Genomic DNA, 15,726 nt, shown 5'->3' with positions numbered 1-15,726 from the left:
AGGGTTCTCTGATAAAAATCTTCTGTGCAGGTTTTTCATGGTGTCCTCCAGGAACCTTTTCTGCATCTTGACTTTCTGCACTGTGATAGTTTGTTTCCTCCCAGTTGTGATCCAGCTCACATCATCTCTCAAATAGAATGACTTCACCTTTCTCTGGAATCCATCGGTGTGCCGGTTAGTGTGATTCCTTTCAAAGGTGCGTAGGCATTGCCTCTCCAGATGTCTCCAGCGTTGGTTTGAAAAGCATAGGGTATGCTCTGCAAATCTCTGTCATTTATATTTTCTGACAATCTTCCCTGTTATCACTTTTGAAATTATTTGTCATCCCAGCACATTATTATATTCATTTCCCAAGTAAAAATGACATGAAACGCCTGGGGGACATGACACAATTCTTAATGTCAGTTAAAAAATAAGATGTTTTAATTAGAAATATTAAATATAATGCTATATTTATTTCAATTCATTATACTGGATATTTCAATTTATATACAAAATCTTTTAACATTTCATTTTGGTGACGCAATACTTGAAATATAATATAAAAGTCAGAGGGACTGAAATATTACCCAGCCCAAGAATGACCCACTTGTATTCAACACTGAACTGTGTCAACCACAGGAGGTTGGTGGCACTTTAATTGGGGAGGACAAGCTCCTGATAATGGCTGGAGCGGAATAGGATGGAATGGTGTTAAATACATCAAACACATGGTTTCCATGGTTTCCTTGAGTTTGATGCCGTTCCATTCACTCCGTTCCAGACATTATTATGAGCTGTCCTCCCCTCAGCAGCCTCCACTGGTGTCAACTTATTTAGAGTTGAGTTTTATTCCAGTACACATGGCAGCGTCAAGATGAATTGAGTATACAACAAGGAATTCACTAATTTAAAATAAATCTATACATCATTTCTTTGCATTAGGCCTATAGGTCTATATTTCCTCAGCAGAATCATATAGACTAAACATTTATTTTAACCAGGGTCCCATTTTGATGTAACACAATCATAACAAATAAATATAATTGATCCCTGGTTCAACAGACCCTGGCCTATATAGAAAGCTTTCCAGAATGTGACAGCGGTATTTCAGAGTACATCCCAGTATTACATGACTATCCCCACATCACAATACAGATCATAAGAAGAAGCAGGAGTTAAACTGGTCAAACAAGTTGGAGGAGACATTTGGGCCTAACCTCTACAGTTGTTGTGTGGTTTATAGCTGTTCTGTCTTTGTATATTACACCTCATTTGTACACTAGAGGGCACTATATGGGTCACATGCATATAGGCTAGGCTACAGTAAATATAGATATATTACAGGAGGTTGGTGGCACCTTAATTGGGGATCACAGGTCCATGGTAATGGCTGGAGTGAAATGAGTAGAATGGTATCAAATACCATTCGCTCAACTCACTCCATTCCAGACAATATGAGCTGTGCTCCCCTCAGCAGCTTCCTGTGATATATGAACACTTGCAATCCTACTGGTGCTCGAGTGGCTATTAAGAACTTTTGACTTGGTCAGCCAAGACACATGTTATAATTGGAGTTACCGCTAAGTACGTTTACGGATTAATGCATATTCTTGTATTGATCCCAAGAGACATTTCATTGTAAAAGTCAGAGACCACTTTCAAATCTTCTATATTTCCCACCATCCTTCTTTCTATAATGCAGGCTATACGTGAAAGGATGGCTGCCATCGGACTAAGTCTCAAATGTTGTCAGGGGCTGGTATTTAACGCCTGATGTTTTGTCCTTGTAGAGCATCACTCCGCACAGCATGGCAACGGCTGCTACGATACACCCAACCATCAACCCCATGTTCATGTTGGTCACTGGAAAAACAAGAAAACACACAAACACCTTTTTATGCAGAGATGCTATTTCTTGTTGTAGATTCCACTGTAGAGGTCCTTCTTAAATGTGTAGTCATTTAGCAGACACTCTTATCCACAGCAACGTACACTAGTGAGAGCATACATCTTCATGTATTTTTTTCTTAATGGTCTCCCGTGGGATTTGAACCCACAACCCTGGCGTTGCAAGTGCCATGATTCACCAACTCAACTTCTGCACTATACTGTATCTTCAATAACTCGGAGTAAAATATTTGATTTCTAGCAATGGCTACAGCCGTTACCCTCAGGGTTAGCTTACCTGAGCTCTCTGAACTCCTTCTCAGGCGCAAAGGACCCTGGGAGATGTGGTGTTTGGCCGTTTGCATGGCGGCCTCTCTCTTGCGGTGGTGGTGGTGGCCAGCAGGCTGGGGGGAGGTGGAGTTGACGCAGCCCTGGGCACACCGGGTGTTGGGGTTCCCAGCCTCACACAGGATCACTGAACAGCTGATGTACACCTATAGCCAGAGGGTTCAAAGGTCACTGAACAGCTGATGTACACCTATAGCCAGAGGGTTCAAAGGTCACTGAACAGCTGATGTACACCTATAGCCAGAGGGTTCAAAGGTCACTGAACAGCTGATGTACACCTATAGCCAGAGGGTTCAAAGGTCACTGAACAGCTGATGTACACCTATAGCCAGAGGGTTCAAAGGTCACTGAACAGCTGATGTACACCTATAGCCAGAGGGTTCAAAGGTCACTGAACAGCTGATGTACACCTATAGCCAGAGGGTTCAAAGGTCACTGAACAGCTGATGTACACCTATAGCCAGAGGGTTTAAAGGTCACTGAATAGCAGATGTACACCTATAGCCAGAGGGTTCAAAGGTCACTGAGCATCTGATGTACACCCATAGCCAGAGGGTTTAAAGGTCACTGAACAGCTGATGTACACCTATAGCCAGAGCGTTTAAAGGTCACTGAATAGCAGATGTACACCTATAGCCAGAGGGATTAAAGGTCACTGAACAGCTGATGTACACCTATAGCCAGAGGGTTTAAAGGTTACTGAATAGCAGATGTACACCTATAGCCAGAGGGTTCAAAGGTCACTGAACAGCTGATGTACACCTATAGCCAGAGGGTTTAAAGGTCACTGAACAGCTGATGTACACCTATAGCCAGAGGGTTCAAAGGTTACTGAACAGAGAAGATATCACCCTTGATATGACCCTTGAATGATCCAGCAATCTGTCCCCATTTACCTGGTCGTGCATTCCGATGAATTTGAAAGCTTCCATTCCGAACTGGAAATGCCTCTGGTGACGGGGTGAGAAGATTTGAACCGTCTCGTCCACAATGCACCTGGTAAAAAAACAGACAGTTAAAACCTAGAGTACAGTAAATATGTAAAGTACATACAGTAAAACAATCTTTTAGTCTATAATATTCCCCAGCATCTATTACTCATCTCACAGTACTGACAAGTGTCCACCATGAGGTTGATGAATGCCTCAGTGTTTATATTTTAAATATATATATATATATATATATATATATATATATATATATATATATATATATATATATATATATATATATATATATATATATATATATATATATATGTATGTGTGTTTCCTTTCTCTAATCACCATTACTATTATTATTATGTTGAATGTTATTGTTGATGTCTTTCTCTCACTTTGCTTTACCAACAGTAGCCTTGCTACTCATGCTAATAAAGCTGATCTGAATCTGTGTGATCAGTCTCACCCGTTTTCTATGATGGGGTAGGTGGGGTGGTAGTTGGGGTTGTCGTACGGCGCCGCTCTGCAGGACTCCACGAAGAGCTCAGTGTTGTTCACAGTGGACACGGCCTCAATGTCCATGTAGATCATCTGCTTCACCACCACGTCTAACGGGTAGTCACGGGAATCCACCATATTGGTGAACTGGCTGGTCTGGTAGAACTCAAACTGGTAGGTGAACGTGCCGAAGCCTTTCTCCACCACCGTGATGCTGTCCCTGTGTGCACTGAAGCCCAGGGACACGTTGCCACGTTTGGCGTACTGGCAGTAGAACTGGATCTCCACCTGGTGGTGCCTGGTGATGATGTCGTTGGGGTTGTCGAAGGTGGTGATTTCGTTCTTGAAGATGAGGTTGTCGTCGTCCTCCTGGATTGAGAGAGATGGAGAGGAACATCATCTAGACAGTTACATTTGTGGGCACTGCCAGCACTGAACTTTACACACATCACCAAGATGTTGCTTTCTCTTTTGATGCAAAACTGTTCTGAGGGCAGATCTTCCCACAGGCAGCATGAAGCCACCCCTCACCAAAACACTACATCTTGACTGTTTCTCTGAGGAAACCAATTCAAGATCTGTCAGCCTAGCTGGTGCCTTGGGGTGAATATCCCCTCGAACCAGGTTCAATATAGAGAACGCAGACAAACACCCAGGAGTGAATGGGTCTCACACAAAGAGGAATACTGTACATGTGTCATCCCACTGTAATATTTGACATCTCGGAGGCCTCACCTCTATCTGAGTGCCACAGGCATTGAGGGGGATGACTCCAATGATGTGGGTGTTGTTAGAGAAGCGTTGCAGGTCGCAGGCAGAGTTACTGGGATCGTTGAGGCGGAGATGGTCCTCGTCAATTCCAGTAACAGAGGACTTCTCCACTTCTACCGTCATCTTGGTCTCATCACACACCACCTTGGCTTTGACTGTCACGGGAGACATTTTGTTATTGTTGTATTTCGTCCTATCTTTTGCATACATATCTTAATCAAAACAATCCGACTGTGAACCATGATTTGAGTTGGTTGGGGTCATTTTGAGTTTCATTTTTATCTTTCCTTCATGTTTGGTGATTTCAGATGTGTTGTCAAGGCATAGTATGTATCATACAGTATTCACAGCTTCATCTGTTATCAAAGTGCACAATTATACAATCACACACCACAGCATATTGTCCAATAACATGCCACAGCATATTGTCCAATCACATGCCACAGCATATTGTCCAATCACACGCCACAGCATATTGTCCAATCACACGCCACAGCATATTGTCCAATCACACGCCACAGCATATTGTTGGTGGAAGAATGTACAAACCCTTTCTGCGTCCGACCTCCACCACAACACATCTCATCTCAGATTGATAAACACTAGATCTGAAAGTATTAGAGAAGATCACGGTGAACAACGGCAGAATATTATTATTATTACATGTATTATTAGTTGCTCTCATGTGCGTTGGGAAATTAAATATCATAAAAAGAGGAAACTCCAGAGGGAAGTAGTAGAACGTACAGGAAGTAGCAGAACGTACAGGAAGTCACAGAACATACAGGAAGTAGCAGAACGTACAGGAAGTAGAAGAGCAGTTCTGGTGTTGTTTCTAGCATTATAAAACATAAGACCTACCCAGATAGCCCCTCAGTGATGAAGCAAATGGGGAAATATTCCCCCAGATTGTCCCGGATGGGTGTCCACCGGATGACAAACTCCCCCTGGGTAGTCATGTGATTGGTGATGTTCAGAGGTCCACTGACGATGACATCATTAATCCTAGAAAGGAGACAAAATGGAAAAGGTAAATGCTAGGTGGGATCCTTGGATGACCCAACCCTGAATCCTAACCCTAACCTTAACCTCTCCCCTAACTTAAACCACTGTATACATCAATGACGTCACTCTTGCTGCTGCTGATTCTCTGATCCACCTCTACGCAGACAACACCATTCTGTATACTTCTGGCCCTTCTTTGGACTCTGTGTTAACTAACCTCCAGATGAGCATCAATGCCATATAACTCTCCTTCCATGGCCTCCAACTGCTCTTAAATGCAAGTAAAACTAAATGCATGCTCTTCAACCGATCGCTACCAGCACCTGCCTGTTCTGACCTAGAATACGTGGAAAACGACAAATACCTAGGTGTCTGGTTAGACTGTAAACTCTCCTTCCAGACTCACATCAAACATCTCCAATCCAAAATTAAATCTACAATCGGTTTCCTATTTCACAACAAAGCATCCTTCACTCATGCTGCAAAACATACCCTCGTAAAACTGACCATCCTACTGATCCTTGACTTTAGCGATGTCATTTACAAAATAGCCTCCAACACTCTACTCAGCAAATTGGATGCAGTCTATCACAGTGCCATCCGTTTTGTCACCAAAGCCCCATATACTACCCACCACTGCGACCTGTATGCCCTCATTGGCTGGCCCTCGTTTCATATTCGTCGCCAAACCCACTGGCTCCAAGTCATCTATAAGTCTCTGCTAGGTAAAGCCCCGCCTTATCTCAGCTAACTGGTCACCATAGCAGTCTCTATCACTCCAGTGTTTAATTGCTAAATTGTAATTGTTATATTTCACCACTATGGCATATTTATTGCCCTACCTCCCTTATCTTACCTCATTTGCACACGCTGTACAGTGGGGGAAAAAAGTATTTGATCCCCTGCTGATTTTGTACGTTTGCCCACTGATGAAGAAAGGATCAGTCTATAATTTTAATGGTATGTTTATTTGAACAGTGAGAGACAGAATAACAACAAAAATATCCAGAAAAACGCATGTCAAAAATGTTATAAATTGATTTGCATTTTAATGAGGGAAATAAGTATTAGGCCCCCTCTCAATCAGAAAGATTTCTGGCTCCCAGGTGTCTTTTATACAGGTAACGAGCTGAGATTAGGAGCACACTCTTAAAGGGAGTGCTCCTAACCGCAGCTTGTTACCTGTAAAAAAGACACCTGTCCACAGAAGCAATCAATCAGATTCCAAACTCTCCACATTGGCCAAGACCAAAGAGCTCTCCAAGGATGTCAGGGACAAGATTGTAGACCTACACAAGGCTGGAATGGGCTACAAGACCATCGCCAAGCAGCTTGGTGAGAAGGTGACAACATTTGGTGCGATTATTCGCAAATGGAAGAAACACAAAAGAACTGTCAATATCCCTCGGCCTGGGGCTCCATGCAAGATCTTACCTCGTGGGGTTGCATTGATCATGAGAACGGTGAGGAATCAGCCCAGAACTACACGGGAGGATCTTGTCAATGATCTCAAGGCAGCTGGGACCATAGTCACCAAGAAAACAATTGGTAACGCACTATGCCGTGAAGGACTGAAATCCTGCAGCGCCCGCAAGGTCCCCCTGCTCAAGAATACATATACATGCCCGTCTGAAGTTTGCCAATGAACATCTGAATGATTCAGAGAACAACTGGTGAAAGTGTTGTGGTCAGATGAGACCAAAATGGAGCTCTTTGGCATCAACTCAACTCACCGTGTTTGGAGGAGGAGGAATGCTGCCTATGACCCCAAGAACACCATCTCCACCGTCAAACATGGAGGTGGAAACATTATGCTTTGGGGGTGTTTTTCTGCTAAGGGGACAGGACAACTTCACCGCATCAAAGGACGATGGACGGGGCCATGTACCGTCAAATCTTGGGTGAGAACCTCCTTCCCTCAGCCAGGGCATTGAAAATGGGTCGTGGATGGGTATTCCAGCATGACAAAACACATGGCCAAGGCAACAAAGGAGTGGCTCAAGAAGAAGAACATTAAGGTCCTGGAGTGGCCTAGCCAGTCTCCAGACCTTAATCCCATAGAAAATCTGTGGAGGGAGCTGAAGGTTCGAGTTGCCAAACGTCAGCCTCGAATCCTTAATGACTTGGAGAGGATCTGCAAAGACGAGTGGGACAAAATCCCTCCTGAGATGTGTGCAAACCTGGTGGCCAACTACAAGAAACGTCTGACCTCTGTGATTGCCAACAAGGGTTTTGCCACCAAGTACTAAGTCATGTTTTGCAGATGGGTCAAATACTTATTTCCCTCATTAAAATGCAAATAATTGTATAACATTTTTGACATGCGTTTTTCAAATAAACCTACCATTAAAATTATAGACTGATCATTTTTTTGTAAGTGGGCAAATGTACAAAATCAGCAAGGGATCAAATACTTTTTTCCCCCACTGTATATAGACTTTTTAAAAAATTGTGTTTTTGACTATGTTTGTTTATTCCATGTGTAACTCTGTGTTGTTGTTTGTGTCGCACTGCTTTGCTTTATCTTGGCCAGGTCGCAGTTGTAAATGAGAACTTGTTCTCAACTTGCCTACCTGGTTAAATAAAGGTGAAATAATAAATAAAAAACCTTACTTAACCTTAACCCTTACCTTAGCCGTTTTTAAATTGCAACTTGGGGTGACATCAGAGTCGGATGTCACAAGCATCTCACTTAGCAAAGAGACAGCCACACCAATCCAGATCAATCACAGAAAATACATTTACTCTTAATTGGAAAACTCTTGCTTTTCTTAGACCTTTTGGTGAACTTATACAGTAGGCTGCCTTAAGCCAAATAATTGATTGCAGAAGAAAATATTTGTAATCGCTGAAAAAGTACTACAGGTGATAACGTTTTTAGTTAAAGCCAGGACGCATTGTTAAAATCAGGACTAAACTGTTACAGCCAGGATCTATTGTTAAAATCAGGACTAAACTGTTACAGCCAGGATCTATTGTTAAAATCAGGACTAAACTGTTACAGCCAGGATCTATTGTTAAAATCAGGACTGAACTGTTACAGCCAGGATCTTTTGTTAAAATCAGGACTAAACTGTTACAGCCAGAATCTATTGTTAAAATCAGGACTGAACTGTTACAGCCAGGATGACCTGTTACAACCAGTGCATGCACTAGAAATATAATCCTGTGTATAATACTGTAGCATAGACTATCATGGATGTTGTCTCTTACGTTGAGTGTGTAGCCTCGGCCTTGACCCTGAACTCCAGCTCTTTGTTGACCTCGGCGTGGAGATGTTCTCCGTTGAGTGGTGTTGGCTGCACGAACCTGGGCAGGTACATACCCTCATCACAGGACGGAACAATAGAGTCCACTGAAGTGGAAAAGAACACAAACGTACACAAGTAAAGGCCAATACTTCACAAATAAATGCCATGTTTGATGTTGTTTAAAGAATAAATATGTCCAATCCTCCATCCAGGGGGCAGCAGGTAGCCTAGTGGTTAGAGTGTTGGACTAGTAACCAGCAGGTAGCCTAGTGGTTAGAGCGTTGGGTTAGTAACCAGCAGGTAGCCTAGTGGTTAGAGCGTTGGGTTAGTAACCAGCAGGTAGCCTAGTGGTTAGAGCGTTGGGTTAGTAACCAGTAGGTAGCCTAGTGGTTAGAGCGTTGGGTTAGTAACCAGTAGGTAGCCTAGTGGTTAGAGCGTTGGGTTAGTAACCAGCAGGTAGCCTAGTGGTTAGAGTGTTGGACTAGTAACCAGCAGGTAGTCTAGTGGTTAGAGTGTTGGACTAGTAACCAGCAGGTAGCCTAGTGGTTAGAGCGTTGGGTTAGTCACCAGCAGGTAGCCTAGTGGTTAGAGTGTTGGACTAGTAACCTGCAGGTAGCCTAGTGGTTTGAGCGTTGGACTAGTAACCAGCAGGTAGTCTAGTGGTTAGAGTGTTGGACTAGTAACCAGCAGGTAGCCTAGTGGTTAGAGCGTTGGGTTAGTAACCAGCAGGTAGCCTAGTGGTTAGAGCGTTGGGTTAGTAACCAGCAGGTAGCCTAGTGGTTAGAGCGTTGGACTAGTAACCAGCAGGTAGTCTAGTGGTTAGAGTGTTGGACTAGTAACCAGCAGGTAGCCTAGTGGTTAGAGCGTTGGGTTAGTAACCAGCAGGTAGCCTAGTGGTTAGAGTGTTGGACTAGTAACCAGCAGGTAGCCTAGTGGTTTGAGCGTTGGACCAGTAACCAGCAGGTAGCCTAGTGGTTAGAGTGTTGGACTAGTAACCAGCAGGTAGCCTAGTGGTTAGAGTGTTGGACTAGTAACCAGCAGGTAGCCTAGTGGTTAGAGCGTTGGGTTAGTAACCAGCAGATAGCCTAGTGGTTAGAGCGTTGGGTTAGTAACCAGCAGGTAGCCTAGTGGTTAGAGCGTTGGGTTAGTAACCAGCAGGTAGCCTAGTGGTTAGAGTGTTGGGTTAGTAACCAGCAGGTAGCCTAGTGGTTAGAGCGTTGGGTTAGTAACCAGCAGGTTGCTGGGTTTAATCCCCGAGCTGACAAGGTAAAAATCTGTCGTTCTGCCCCTGAACAAGATAGTTAACCCACTGTTCCCCGGTTGGCCGTCTTTTTAAATAAGAATTTGTTCTTAACTGACTTGACCAGTTAAATAAAGGTTCAAGACATAATAAAATCCAATGCATTGTTAACCATCAGAAGAGGAGTCTCTCACCCAGAAGAGAGAAATGCAGAGGGAGTTTGCTGAGGGGAGCAGTGGAGGAATACAGGCTTCCTGGGGTGGTGGTGGGCCAGGTAGTGGTGGGGGGCCAGGTAGTGGTGGTAGTGGGCCTGGTGGTGGTGGGCCAGGGGGTGGTGGTGGTGGTGGTAGTGGTGGTGGTAGTAGGCCAGGTGGTGGTGGTAGTGGGCCAGGTGGTGGTGGTAGTGGGCGTGGTGGTGGTGGTGGTAGTAGTGGGCCAGGGGGTGGTGGTGGTGGTGGTAGTGGGTGTGGTGGTGGTAGTGGGCCAGGTGGTGGTGGTAGTGGGCCAGGGGGGGTGGTGGTGGTGGTGGTGGTGGTGGTGGTGGTGGTGGTAGTGGGCGTGGTGGTGGTAGTGGGCCTGGTGGTGGTGGTGGTGGGCCAGGGGGTGGTGGTAGTGGGTGTGGTGGTAGTAGTGGGCCAGGGGGTGGTGGTAGTGGGCGTGGTGGTAGTAGTGGGCGTGGTGGTGGTAGTGGGCCAGGGGTGGTGGTGGTAGTGGGCCAGGGGTGGTGGTAGTGGGCGTGGTGGTGGTAGTGGTAGTGGGCCTGGTGGTAGTAGTGGTAGTGGGCCAGGGGGTGGTGGTGGTAGTGGGCCAGGGGGTGGTAGTGGTAGTGGGCCAGGGGGTGGTAGTGGTAGTGGGCCTGGTGGTGGTAGTGGTAGTGGGCCAGGGGGTGGTGGTGGTAGTGGTGGTGGTAGTGGGCGTGGTGGTGGTAGTGGTAGTGGGCCTGGTGGTGGTGGTGGTAGTGGGCCAGGGGGTGGTGGTGGTAGTGGGCGTGGTGGTGGTAGTGGTAGTGGGCGTGGTAGTGGTAGTGGTAGTGGGCCTGGTGGTGGTAGTGGGCGTGATGGTGGTAGTGGTAGTGGGCGTGGTGGTGGTAGTGGGCCAGGGGGTGGTGGTGGTAGTGGGCCAGGGGTGGGGGTGGTAGTGGTAGTGGGCCAGGGGGTGGTGGTGGTAGTGGGCCAGGTGGTGGTGGTAGTGGGATAGGAGACGGTTGTTTGGTAGCTGGAGCGTCGGCGTCTCCCTGCATGAAGCGGTGCCCTGGAGGAACTAGAGCCATCGGTGTAGGACAGGGTGATGTGTTGGTTAGGAAAGTCCTCTACAACTAGCTCAAACCCATAGACGCCACTCGTTGAAGTGTAGCCGTATTGTAAGGAGCAAGAGCCCTAACAGTGAAGAGGTTAGAACACAAATGGAATAGCTGGTTAAGACCAAAGACAATATGCAATATTGTGTAATCCCATATAGATTGAATACAAATGAGTTGTGGTTTATGTTGTAATGTTTTGGTCTCAACGTGACAGCCCAGCACATCGTGGAGTATATCAACAATCACATGAGATTCAAGGTGTTGGAAATAACTGCCCACACCAACCTGATCCAGGTAGAAACCTGAAGGCTGGTCACACCTATTGCACTCAGGTCTGTCCAATCCGTATCTGCATCTGACACGATCACCGTCAGGGTCAAAGGCCATGAGGTTGTAGGACCTCTGACAGTTCTGGGGAACACTACAATGACATGAGTCAGAAATACGACATATGAAATGAGTAAACTCTAAGGGCTCTATTTTAACAAACCTAACACAGCGGTCAGTCTAAGAGCTGGCAGGAGAGCTACAGGTTCGGAGGCGTGTCAGAAATATTTTTGCTATTTTCACCACCACAATTTTAGGCGAAGTTGCTGGCAGTGGTGCAAAAGGGGCTGGGCCTTGATTTGTATTTATGTATTTTATTTAACCTTTATTTAACTAGGCAAGTCGATGAATAAACCAGTTGTGGGTGTGTCGAGGCTTGACCCCTCACTGGCCAATCAGAACGTGTTCCATGGCTAAACATGTGGTTGCTTCAAGTTGTGTATTTACGGTATTTTATATATTTATTGCGTTGTCATCAACTCCAGTTAGAACGTTAGTCCGTTACAGCCTCATTAGTTAAATAGCCTGATCCATGTTTGCAGAAAACAGTATGTTGAACATGTTTACAGTCCACATTGTTCTAATTGTATTGCTTCAGTATGGAAATGAACATAGGCTATAGCATGTGCACTGATATAGGGGCAAGGCCAACTGTAAATTGCAGTCTGGACATGGACATGGCAAAAGAACGGACCGGTGTGGGGGCTGCCCCTGGACACACCTGAAATATGGCCACCTCGCCATAACGAAATTGCGAACTAACTTGAGTTTGATACTTGCGCCTCCTTACCGCCAGCCAAAAGATGTAGGAATTTGTCTAATTAGGATTTCAATAACCTATGTTGTATATAAAATAACTGATCGGTTCAGAGAGGTAATGTATAGGGAGTCAGAAAGTTGTTACCGTATGAAAGGAAGAATGGCTGTGACTGGAGATCTGTTGGGTTCACCAGTATCAGATCTTGTTCCCAGATCCACTTGTGTTTCCAGGCTCCAAGATCCAAGACCGTTTACTGTGGGGATCCAACAGCAGCTGTTCTGTCTGTTACAACAACAAAACATCTTTAGATAAGTGGTCACTTGGGCTGGAATGTTATCAAACCCACCATAGCAATGTCCTTTACCGAGTGTCTTTGTCATGGTCTTTAAAAAAAAACTCAGAGGGGAGTCTACCTTGTAGAAGTAGGTTTTAACAGTATAGTTAAACCCATTATACCAGATGTGAGCTTAACATGAGTCATTGTGCACAATGCGTGTTCAATAAATTGAGTAGATGTATTTCATAACAAACTTACACCAATTGAAAAGGTTTATCACTGGGGATATCTTTGGTCTCAACAGTTTCAGTTTCACACCACTGGTTGTTGTAACCACTCCGTCCTCTGCTGCTGCTGTCAATTGTGCCTCTGACATATTTGACAGAAGAGCCGCAGTTCCCTGTGGAACAATACCAGCCCTCGTAAGCGCACCAATCATGGGTATTCTTGTAGCGGAAATCCACCTGGGGAACAGAAAGTCACATTGTTATGGGGCAATAAAACATAATTAGACTGATGAAGTCTGATTAACGCTGTTGTTTTGAAACAGCTTTTGCAGAACAATTGTTTCAATCTCACCAGAATCATGTCAATATTTCCAACAGAGACTGAGATAGCATTTGATCTGTGATAACTGGCAGATGATAACAGATTAGCACTCACTCACTGCAGTTGGAGATTTGCGCAATATAAATGTTTAGCATTTTTAATATGCTGATATTAACGATAAAGACAAACAGGAAAAGAGAAATGGGTAATACTTACTCTACATAGAAAATACTCAAACAAACCAATCAGCAGCAGCTACATCTTGAATGAAGTGGGGTTGTTTTACAGCCAAGTGGTTGGCATGGAATTCTATATATTTTCATAGATAACATTATACGCGCATGAAAGATAAGTACTCGCTGGGACTTCTTCGGTTGGACCTTGTGTACAATTGACGATAGAAATAAATGTAATGTTTAAGAGCTTGTCTCAATAAAGGACAACGGGGGACCATTCTTTCACACATTTGGATCCACGGTTCTATGAATCCACTGTTAATTTCTCTAATGGCAAGACGTCTGCAACCTGTTTTAACCTGTTTTAATTGAAAAGTGGGTTGGTTTGTCATTTTTTTTCTCCAAAATACAAGAATACATTTATCTGCAAAGTAGGAAATTGTTATCAGCAGCAACCTTAGCTTGTCTGAGTCAAGCGTGGCATTTGGCATATAATTAAGGACGTAACGGCTTGGAGATTGTTCTAACTCCATGTCTAATATTATCAGAGCGGCTGTATGGATAGAGCGCCAGAAATCCACTAACTTACTGCAATGACAGAATCGGTGCACAACGGTTCCTTTCTCTGTCCTACACATGCACCAGATTTGTTAAGGGTTTAGACCAGTGAAACATGTTCACCTGTTATTTTCATACTGAATAAAACATAACAAATGGAAAAACAAACACTAAGAAAAAAATTACTTGAAATAGTGTTTAATGTTTTCTTTTATTCCCTTCTGAAAATACCAGATGCTCATTTTGCATTGATGCAAAAGCTTAATACATCTCAAATGTATTTATTCTATAGCCTCTTATGTCTCAATAATTTAATAAGAACAAAACTTTGCATACCATGAATTAAAACATAAATACTCATATGTTAAATAAAACAATAAATGGTGATTGAATATAATTGATATAAATTCACAATTATTGCAATCACTTTCCTTAATATACCGTATTACAATGAATTGTATTGGAATAGACATGATGTGATTCAACATTTGTCACGTGCGCCGAAGGTAACAGGTGTAGAAGTCCTTACGGTGAAATGCTGAGTGGCGAGCCCTTAACCAACAACGCAGAGTTTAAAAAGTAAGAACAATTTGCTAAATTAACTAAAGGAAAAATAGTAACCCAATAAAATAACAATAACGAGGCTATATACAAGTGCAATGTGTACGGGGTAGTCGAGGTAATTGAGGAAATATGTACATGTAGGTATTAGGGATAAAGTGACTATGCATTGATAATAAACAGATAGTAGCAGCATATGTGAAGAGTGTGAAGGTGTGTGTGTGTGTGTGTGTGTGTGTGTGTGTGTGTGTGTGTGTGTGTGTGTGTGTGTGTGTGTGTGTGTGTGTGTGTGTGTGTGGTTAGAGTCCAACCTGTCTGCAGGTAGTCATGTGATTAATGGTTCAGCAGTCATATGGCTTGATGTTAGAAGCTGTTGGAGCCTTTTGGTCCCAGACTCGGTGCTTTGGTACTGCTTGCAGTGCGGTAGCAGAGAGAACAGTCTATGACTCAGGTGGCTGAACTATTGGGTCACTAATGCTGCGTTTACACAAGCAGCCAAATTCTGATCTTATGCCATGAAATAGTCTTTTGTCCAATCAGATCAGATCTTTTGCCCATAATTGGGAAAAAGATCAGAATTGGGCTGCCTGTGTAAACGCAGCCAATGATCCCATGAATATCTCTCACCTTGAACGTTCCGTCAGCGTTCCTCCCTTTGGGGGTGAAGGACATGGCGCCTCCATAGAAGTGTCCTGCTGAAGCCAGGGAGACCAGTAGCAGCAGATGCAGCAACACCGGTGTGGAGGGGGACATGATGCCTGGATCTCTCTGGAGGATTCCTCTCTACCTATCTAACCCACAGCATCCAACCTCCAAACCTTTATACCTTTTCAGACACGCCATCCATTCAGGAGGAATGTCAGAGCAGATGCCAACGTCGTTTCCTTTGTCACTCACCCTGGACATGTTCTCTTTATGACAGGTGTAACTGGTTTTATTGAACTGGGAAACAAAGGCTAAAATCCTTTTCATAATAACCTGAAACGAAAGGGGAAATAAAGTTGTGTGTTATAGTGATTCTGCATATCTTGAACTTTTCTCTGCTAATCTCTTACATTGGCCTCATTTATATTTCCATGTTAGTCATTTAGCAGACTCTCTGATCCAGAGCCACTTACAGGATCAATTAGGGTTAAGTGCCTTGCTCAAGGGCACATCTATAGATTGTTCACCTAGTCAGCTAGTAAGCATTTGCACCAGTACTATGCACTTATGACACATGAAAGGTATTTCAATCTAATACAAATAAATGATGAGACTGAATAATCAAGATTAAGAAAGATTAAGGTTAATAC

At 44.0% G+C, this 15,726-nt stretch overlaps 1 protein-coding gene across 1 annotated transcript; it reads right to left on the bottom strand.

The window, feature by feature from the left end:
• Positions 1 to 399: 399 nt before the first annotated feature.
• LOC106562604 (CUB and zona pellucida-like domain-containing protein 1) lies at positions 400 to 10,321 on the bottom strand. Its single transcript, XM_014127553.2, has 9 exons — positions 10,118 to 10,321; positions 8,646 to 8,787; positions 5,289 to 5,432; positions 4,977 to 5,035; positions 4,392 to 4,582; positions 3,625 to 4,025; positions 3,114 to 3,213; positions 2,168 to 2,363; positions 400 to 1,845 (listed from the first exon to the last, which is right to left on the bottom strand). The coding sequence occupies exons 2-9, from the start codon at positions 8,753 to 8,755 to the stop codon at positions 1,715 to 1,717; spliced, it is 1,332 nt and encodes a 443-aa protein (XP_013983028.1). The 5' UTR covers positions 8,756 to 8,787; positions 10,118 to 10,321; the 3' UTR covers positions 400 to 1,714.
• Between the last annotated feature and the right edge of the window lie 5,405 nt (positions 10,322 to 15,726).

Source organism: Salmo salar, chromosome ssa26, assembly GCF_905237065.1.
Source record: "Salmo salar chromosome ssa26, Ssal_v3.1, whole genome shotgun sequence".
In the NCBI taxonomy this organism is placed as follows: Eukaryota; Metazoa; Chordata; class Actinopteri; order Salmoniformes; family Salmonidae; genus Salmo; species Salmo salar.
This window is presented reverse-complemented; position numbering and strand designations above follow the sequence as displayed.